Below are 9445 nucleotides of genomic sequence, written 5' to 3' on the forward strand. Positions count from 1 at the left end.
GCGGCACCGTGCGACGACCGCAGGTCAAATGCACCGCATGGTCATACCCCGAAGTGATTTATGTGGTGTCACCGCCAGACACCACACTTGCTAGGTGGTAGCCTTTTAAATCGGCCGCGGTCCGCTAGTATACGACGGACCCGCGTGTCGCCACTGTCAGTAATTGCAGACCTAGCGCCGCCACACGGCAGGTCTAGAGAGACGTACTGGCACTCGCCCCAGTTGTACAGCCGACGTTCATAGCTACAGTTCACTGACAACTACGCTCTCATTTGCCGGGACGATAGTTAGCATAGCCTTCAGCTACAATTGCTACGACCGAGCAAGGCGCCATAATCCTTTGCTATATATATTGTGGTTATAACATGTATCATCAAGAGCGATGTTCTACAAATGTGGATTAAAGTTAAGTATTCCAGAAGCTACGTACTTTTCTTTATAGCATTCATTACGTATCCTGTTTCAGACCTCACGCCAGCCTGCGTGAGTTTAAACGCGTGCCTTTCGGTTACCCGTCACTGTGGACTGGCTGTCTTGTCAGTCCACAACAATTTAAACCCGGAAACCGCGCAACAGAGCGTTGTTTCACCATGTATCAGCATTATTTTTAATTTATGAGCATGAGTGTGGAATGGTGTTTTATTTAAAGGGTATTATTCAACAAATGTTATGTGTTGTGTAAAAAATGCTATTACTTATTGAATACTATTACTTACTGGACATTTACCTCTAATATTTTTATCTAGTTAAGAATGAAGTTATGATGCTTCAAAGTAAAAATCTGATAGTGAGCAAATATTAACGCTACTCACTGTATCTCTTTGCTTTCAGTACATTGCTCCCTAAGCCTTTTAAGGTTGGAACGTACCTTCCATGTAACAAAAAGACTCTCTGAACTTTTCGTCCTAGCTTTCACATCCCTGGGTGGGGATTCTGGTGGTTCCTCCATTGTGGTGACCGAGAGCGCTCTGGTTGCATTGGACGTTCCCACGGAGTTGCTAGCGAGGGCCCTGAACTGGTAAACTCGGGCGGGCAGAAGGCCCGACACAGTCGCGTTTTGCTGGCCTCCTTGCACCAGCACCTGGGCAACATTCCAATGCCATGTAACTGCCAACAGACACACAAACTGGAAGAAATTACACAACAATGTCAGTCACGATGAGATTCCGCAAAAAATCTTCAAACGCTAGAGCACGCTAACAGTTCGGCGACCACATACCTGAAGCGTTCTTGTACTGGACCACGTAGTGCGTTATGCGGCTGTTCCCATCGTACGGCTGTTCCCAGCTCAGACTCACACTGCGGCTGCTGTAGTTGGAAACGTGGAAGTTCAGTGGAGTGTCTGGCGGCTCTTGAACTACCAGCAGGATTTCTGATCTGTCTGTCCCGTACTTGTTCGACGCGACACAAACAAAATGTGTCGTATCCGTTCGCTCTACGCGTTTGAATTCCAGTTTGGATGTCATTCCATTACGTGTTGCTATCTCTTCTGCAGTAACTCTTTCGTGACGAGTAGCATCAAAAGGGTGGCCATTCTGAAACCAGTTTATGGTGACAGGTTTGTCCCCATCGGCGGTACAGTCAAGCGTTGCTGAACTTCCTTTGACCGCTGTGATATTTTGAAACGGTCTATGAAATCTTGCCGGCACTGAAAATAAAGTAAAATACCTAGTTACTTCAATGTATTTAGACCATTACGAAATGAATGTAATTGCTAGAGAATATATCTGAATATACCTGTTGCAGCAATGTGGTAGTTACCAGAAAGGAGTTAATATATTGTATGTTGTTCATAGCAGGTATGAAATATGGCTCGTTCAGACATTCAAGAACATACACTTATACACACACGGAACCACGTAAATATAAAATTTCATTGTTTTTAGAGCACATGAAATGTTCCTAAAGGCATGTAATTTGCTATCCAGTTTTAAGGTTGCTTGATATGAATAATGTAACATGTGCTACAGTTAAGCATTTATATATAGGGTGATACAATTGTTCATACAGACAAACTGTGAAAGACAGAAACACATTGCGCATCTCACTTGAAGAGAAAGGATCAAAGCTTTATGTTCGCTCAGACACTCAACGTAAGCACGATGTCAATAGAACGAAAAACCAGTCCAAGCTGAAAAGATTTCATTTTCCATTCTATGTCTGGTTTCGGGCCGAAACCCATTTTCAAATCAAACTACAGGGCAGAAAACAAAATTTACACTCATGCGTAATACATTTATTACCAAATTCTTAAGCATATGCCAAAGATATAGAACACCTCGTTTTAAACTTACATAAAATCGAAACTGCCATATCTGAAGATGTCAACAAAACGTGTTATGTACAGTCACAATGGATACACATAACTGGCAGTTCATTTCTTCCTCTGTCCTAAGAAAACCTCGGGAAGGGGGCGCCCTGTCAGGATATAGGATACATGTATTTATTTATTAAAATGTTCTCCAGCCATCAAGAATACACTAGCTCATACAATAACCACAGAATTCCACAATAAAAGTAATACTCTTTTAAAATCTTTACTAAAAAGAGTCCAATACTTAAAATCACTGACCAGTAGTACACATCAGCGCCACATACGGCGCATATTACAAAATTGTATGCCATACTGGCAAATAAAAGCCATTAAACGTAAAACCGTGCAAGCCAACAATAAAATTACGACCTTTTTAAATCCTCTACCAAAAAACTATTTAAAACCACTGCACAGTAAAACACAAGAGCACCACATACGGCGCATATTACAAAGTTGCATGCCACGTAGGCACATAAAAATAATTAAACGTGTACAGCGTCAAAAGTATTAAAAAAGAACAGATCCTTCTAAATCTATACCAAAAAGAGTCAGTAACCAGTAATACACAGTGCTGCTGTGCGTCACTGGTTAGTGATTTTTAGTGTTTGGATCCTTTTGGCAGAGATTTTCAATGAGTATTACTTTTATTGTGGACTTTTATGGTTACTGTACGAACTGTTATACTCTTGATAATAAATAAATAAAAAAAGGTTTCCTATATCCTGATAGGGCGCCCCCTTCCGTAAGTTTCCTTACGACAGAGGAAGGAATAAACTGCCAGTTATCTGTATGCACTGTGAATGTATATTACACTTTTTGTTGACATCTTTAGAAATGCCAGTGTCAACTTTTTGGAAGTTTAAAACGATATGTGCTGTATCTTTGGTATATGCTTAAGAATTTGGTGATAACTGCATTATGCATGAGTGTACATTTGGTTTTCAGCACTGTGGGTTAATTTGAAAATGGGTCTCGGCCCGAAACTAGTCATCGTATAAAAAATAAAATATTTGCAACTTGGACTGGTTTTAGTTCTATTGATTAACAGAAGTTGCTGACCCAAGTTATTCTAGCATGCTGAAAGTTCGTAAGCACAAAGAGTTGGTCGAGAAGCATCGGAAAATTAGTCCATTTCATTCCTTACATGAATTAACAGGTCCCTATTTATTGAACCGACAGCTTCAACAGTACGATTTCTCAGATCTTGAAAAGTAGCTGCCATAGTTGGGACAAAGACTCATCTTTTATGCACCACCACAGAAAAAAAAGTAAGGTCTGATGCATGGTAACACGGGAGGCCTAAAGCAATGAACAAAATCTTGTTGCCTACCTGTTCGAATCCAATATTGTGGGAAGGTGCTGTTCAGATAACGCCGTACCTCAAGATGAAATTAAGGCGGGGCGCCATCATGCATAAAAATGAAAGCATTGGAACCCTTGTGAAGTTCAGGAAACAAATAGTTTTGCGGCATATCCAAGTATGACATTCCTGCTACAGTTTCCTCCGCAAAAAAGAAAAGTCCATAAATTTTGTGAACAGAAATGGCACAAAACATATTCAGTGTCGGAGAGTCTCTTTTATGTTTGACGAGGATGCCAGGATACTTCCCTTACTCTTGCACTGTGGGGTTTTCTTTCCCCGATAGATGAAACGCCGATTCGCCTGAAAAGATGAGGCGTTGGGATAAAGTGTCCTCTGCCATATCCTGGAGAACTGAAATGCAAAATTTGTACCTTCTATCGTGGTCGCGGGGACGCAGTTGCTCCAGTAAATGCAACTTGTATGGCTTCACCTTCAGGCGTCGTTGCAGGACACGCCACACTGTTGTTTGAGAAAGTTGAAGTTCCTGGTGTGCCCGTCTTGTGGACTTCCGAGGGTGCCGTGTGAACGCATCTCGGATACGCTCCAGATTTTCGTCAGTCGTTCGTGTCCGACTAGCACCCGTCCCCTTTGCATATGCAACCAGTTTCCAAGAATTTGTTGTACCAGTCATAAATCTAGTTGCGCAGACGCAGCTTCTTGCTAAATTGATCACGGAATCCACGTTGCACTTGAACAATGGGTTGACTTCGCCCAGATTCCAACACATATAATGATTTCTCTTGTGGTGTAGTCGACATCTTTGCAACACACAGAAAACAGCGCAGATTTGTCAAAACTTCTTCTGTACGGTTACTTCAACAGTGTGGTTCTATCTTTTGTTGCTTGTATGCAATAAACAACTGAAATCTGTTCTTCCTTTTTGAATCACGATGTAGTGAGGACGATAAGCCAGCTTAGATCAACGATAGGTGTTATTTATTGTGACTGTCGGGTATGAACATCAAAAAGATTCAAATGGCTCTGAGCACTATGGGACTTAACATCTGACGTCATCAGTCCCCTAGAACTTAGAACTACTTAAACCTAACTAACCTAAGGACATCACACACACCCATTCCCGAGGCAGGACTCGAACCTGCGACCGTAGCGGTCGCACGTTTCCTGACTGAAACGCCTAGAACCGCATGACCACACTGGCCGGCTATGAACATCATTTTTAGACTTCAAGCTATATTTTTAAATGTAGCAAGCCGTATGAAACTGAAACTGTTCACGAAAATAACACACTGAATCCTTGTAACAAAAGAGAAAATTGGTTACTGTGAAAAGGACATTCACAAAATTTTAATAATCAACTCGAAAAAAATATAGAAACGTAATTAAATTTTTTTCCTGATGGTACAGGGTTGTAGCCTCTCCCCGATGTTATTCAATCTGTATATTGAGCAAACAATAAAGGAAACAAAAGAAAAATTCGGAGTAGGGATTAAAATCCATGGAGAAGAAGTTAAAACTTTGAGGTTCGCCGATGACATTGTAATTCTGTCAGAGACAGCAAGGGACTTGGAAGGGCAGTTGAACGGAATGGACAGTGTCTTGAAAGGAGGATATAAGATGAACATCAACAAAAGCAAAACGAGGATAATGGAATCTAGTCGAATGAAGTCGGGTGATGCTGAGGGAATTAGATCAGGAAATGAAACACTTAAAGCAGTAAAGAAGTTTTGCTATTTGGGGAACAAAATAACTGATGATGGTCGAAGTAGAGAGGATATAAAATGTAGACTGGAAAAGGCAAGGAAAGCGTTTCTGAAGAAGAGAAATTTGTTAACATTGAGTATAGATTTAAGTGTCAGGAAGTCGTTTCTGAAAGTATTTGTATGGAGTGTAGCCATGTATGGAAGTGAAACATGGACGATAAATAGTTTGGACAAGAAGAGAAGAGAAGCTTTGGAAATGTGGTGCTACAGAAGAATGCTGAAGATTAGATGGGTAGATCACATAACTAATGAGGAGGTATTGAGTAGATTTGGGGAGGTGTTTGTGGCACAAATTGACAAGAAGAAGGGACCGTTTGGTAGGACATGTTCTAAGGCATCAAGGGATCACAAATTTAGCATTGGAGGGCAGCGTGGAGGGTTAAAATCGTAGAGGGAGACCAAGAGATGAATACACTACACAGATTCAGAAGGATGTAGGTTGCAGTAAGTACTGGGAGATGAAGAAGCTTGCACAGGATAGAGTAGCATGAGGAGCTGCATCAAACCAGTCTCAGGACTGAAGACGACAACAACAACAACATGTCCGCAGTCCTCGCAAACACTGATAAACTGCACATTGTCAGCGCCATTTTGTTTTCTCTCCTGTAGTAACATGCTACGTTACTTTAGGGTGGGGATTACACTGTGGATTAGGAAACCGACTCAAAAAAACTGAAATCAATGTGACGTCAGCTTTACAATTTATTCGCGACACATGAAAATTGGTGTCCGACTGGGACTCGAATCCGAATTTCCCACTTATCGCGAGCCGTCACCTTAATAACTTTTTCTTGTTATTGCTTTAATGAAGAAGAGCAGTCAGATTCACGCTGGTGTAGACAGGGTTCGCATGGATCAAAAGCCGAGGCCGGGCAACGATGCCTCCACCTTCCCTGTCACTGAACCGTCCCTGTGAATTTTGCTCCCTTCAGCTCAGTTTGGTATATGATTGTAATACACATTGGCTACATTCATGTGGCTTCTCGCTGCCAGTCCATATCCTTTGGTCCTTTCAAACACAGAGCACACTTCATCGCCTGATCAGGCCAACGTTAGGTCATTATACACTTTGCAGAGGGAGGTGTGGCCCCTCAATGTAACCCCCAAGAGTCTGCGTTTCAGCGCTCCTATATGTGGTTCCAGTGCGATCGCGTGAAAAATTTTGGAGACTGCGGATCCTTGTCGAACCGAACGTCGGACTGCCAAGGGACCCGCCTCACGTCCATTTACCAGTGCAAGGGAAGATGCTCGGCGTAAGAGGCGCAAAACTACGTCGAGGAAGTCAGGTGGGAAGTCCACACCGGCTAGAACCGATGTAAGAAACTTGTAGTGTATTCTGTCGAAAGCGTGGTCGAAATCAATTGGTATCACAGAAGTTCGAGGCGACAGGATGGGCGAGAGCTATCAAACACTACAATCGCTTATAGCCTCTCCACCCTGTGTCGATTGCTCCATTGAAGGGGTTCGTGGCAGGACCTTCTTTATGTCTGCTGGCAGGAGCCAAGCGAATACCTTATAGCCTGAAATTAACATTGCGTCAGTGGTATTCCATGATCGGCTGACCTGTTGAAGGCTTGTAACAAAATGAATGGTCCATCGATGAAGGCAGGTGGCACACAAAAACTAGGAGACGTCAGCTTTTGGTACAAGGTTATCCAATATTGAATCATCAGGGAGCGACTATGGTCGCAGGTTCGAATCCTGCCTCGGGCATGGATGTGTGTGTTGTCCTTAGGTTAGTTAGGTTTAATTAGTTCTAAGTTCTAGGCGACTGATGACCTCAGAAGTTAAGTCGCATAGTGCTCAGAGCCATTCATCAGGGAGCGAAACGTCCAATAGAATTTGAGCGGCAGTCCTTCTGGCTCAGGCGACTTGTTTAGCGCATACCTGTCTAGCGCGCACTCAACATTGTCCTACCCAATCTCCATTAAAAGCAACAATGCTGCAGTGTCGTGCTGTAGAACGTCGTTATCGTCCCATTCCTCTATTTTCTCCTCCTGGTAAAAATCGTCGATAATGGTCAGCAAAGGCTTGCACAATGGCCACCGGAATCGTTAAGGATCGACCATCCCGCAAAGTGGGGTTAGTGACTAACTTTCGTCGGCATCGACGGCTAACGAGCACGACGTGTCGCTTAGATGGGATTTCATCGCTCACTCGGTCTAGACGCCGCGACCGCTCTACAACCCTTTACAATTTTCCCCGCGTAAGAGGCAATACTTTGGCTTCAATTGGGCGGCTTGTGATTTGCTGCTCTGGTGAAGGCGGTTGGGATGCGGTTTCGCGAAGCATCATGTAAAAAAAATCCCAAGTATGATGCTATCATGCAGAGATTCCATCTGTATTGTATTAGCACCTACTAAAATGCTTTTTCTGCATATTCCATCCGCTATGTCAGCGTCGAAAGGTATCGTGGAAGACATCGTTCGTAGTCCGCCCACGCGGCAACGATAATCTGACGGCATTCGGAGGTCCTGGAGATGCACAACATTTATCTACTAGATCCCACATTTGCGCCATACGCGACATCCATATGAAGGCGTTATGGTGTGAGAAGGCAAGCGGCCATCTTCAGCGTCCAACACTTTCGTTGCAAGATCGTGTGAGATATAGATGTGATCAAGACGACTGGCCGAGTGATTGGTAAGATATGTGTGTCCAGGGTGGTCACCTTGCTCTTTCTCCAAGTATCGATGAGAAACAGATCTTGCACCAATATGTGAACTTAACAGTTCGAGAAATGTTGGACGTGGTCTTTGGGGTGGAACACACAGTTAAATTCGTCACCAAGGAGATATTGGCCGGAATGCCCACGAAACAAGGGACGATTTCCTCTGAGTAGAAAAGCAATCTCTCACAGCATTTGTAGGTTTCTGACGGAGCGAAAAAATTAATAATACGTGTAACCAACATTGTGATTGCCACCCCCTGGACGAGGGGAGGTAAGTCACACCTTCGATTTCAATACCGTCACGCACTAGTATCGCATCATACCGCTGCCATTCTGATCACCCACCATCATCAACCATTGCAGCTGGGGAGGGACACTAAGCGCACTTCCCGCAATAAAGCAGAGTCAATATCCGAAACATGAAGAATCTCTAGCAACAGGTGGATCCTCACCATTGTTCCATTGTTATTCAGGTTAATAGTGGCGACGTGATAAACCTGTCATCGAAATGCGGGTGCCGAGTTATTCAATAGGTAGGAAATGTCTATTGTTTGTCAAATTGCGCCGTGACCTTCGGCTACCCACAACACCTTAGCTGGAACTGTTCCTAAAGTGTAGGCGCCACCAACTCGAAATGTGTCAGTGTAGCTTGCATGGCGTCATCGATCTCGCCCCACTTCTTTGAACACACAGCAAGATCGTCTTCCATCGTCTCGTCAGGGCACGAGATTGGTTGGTGCACGCACTCCGGCACGTGCGGGGGGGACAGCACCCTTCTCGTGCATCGATGTCTGATCGCTTAGCCGTGGGCACGTATGAAACTGTCTCAGTCTCATTCTGTGTTCCTACACTGAAGAGCATTCGATGGCGGGTGAAGTCATTGTCCTCTGGCGGCTGTTCCTCAGCCTGTTCAGTAGTTGCCCAGCGCCTTCACTTATGGTGCTATGGGTACCATTGTTTTCAGCTGTGACCTTCTGTATCAGACGAAGGCAGCGACTCACGACGCTCTGGGACAAACGCGACGGGTAGCACGATCAGCGAGTCTATCCCCATTCTATCGTCATGAACCTCGTCATATGTCGACAGAGGCGGTGCTGTCGAAGCAAAAGCCTGCGACAGGTTTCGTCTTCACACCGCACTGGAGGCTCCTACATTGGGTCATCATAAACTGTCAGACACCATTTAAAGCGACAAGAGTCGTGAAGGTAGCAACCTAAGTCATGGGAAATGCAGTGTCGGCTGTGATGGCGGCTCCATGTCCGTTCGCGGTAGTTGCGTGGTTCGGTGTTCAATGGATTCGTATCGGAGCTGCCCCTCCTTCCCAAATTCGGAATTGGGGTTTTGTTGTCTGTCGTAAATGACGATGGCATGGCAGC

The 9445-nt window shown here is 44.2% G+C and overlaps 1 protein-coding gene across 1 annotated transcript in view; it reads right to left on the minus strand.

Moving 5' to 3' along the window:
• LOC124594621 (Down syndrome cell adhesion molecule homolog) overlaps nt 1–1466 on the minus strand; it is a 184111-nt gene extending 182645 nt beyond the window's left edge. Inside the window, exons 1-2 of the mRNA XM_047132993.1 lie at nt 1220–1466; nt 869–1107 (exon numbers count right to left, since the gene is read on the minus strand). Of these exons, the coding sequence (XP_046988949.1) occupies nt 869–1107; nt 1220–1466 (486 nt within the window). The remainder of the gene's footprint in view (nt 1–868; nt 1108–1219) is intronic.
• Nucleotides 1467–9445: the final 7979 nt, after the last annotated feature.

Source organism: Schistocerca americana, chromosome 2 (assembly GCF_021461395.2).
Source record: "Schistocerca americana isolate TAMUIC-IGC-003095 chromosome 2, iqSchAmer2.1, whole genome shotgun sequence".
Lineage (NCBI taxonomy): Eukaryota > Metazoa > Arthropoda > Insecta > Orthoptera > Acrididae > Schistocerca > Schistocerca americana.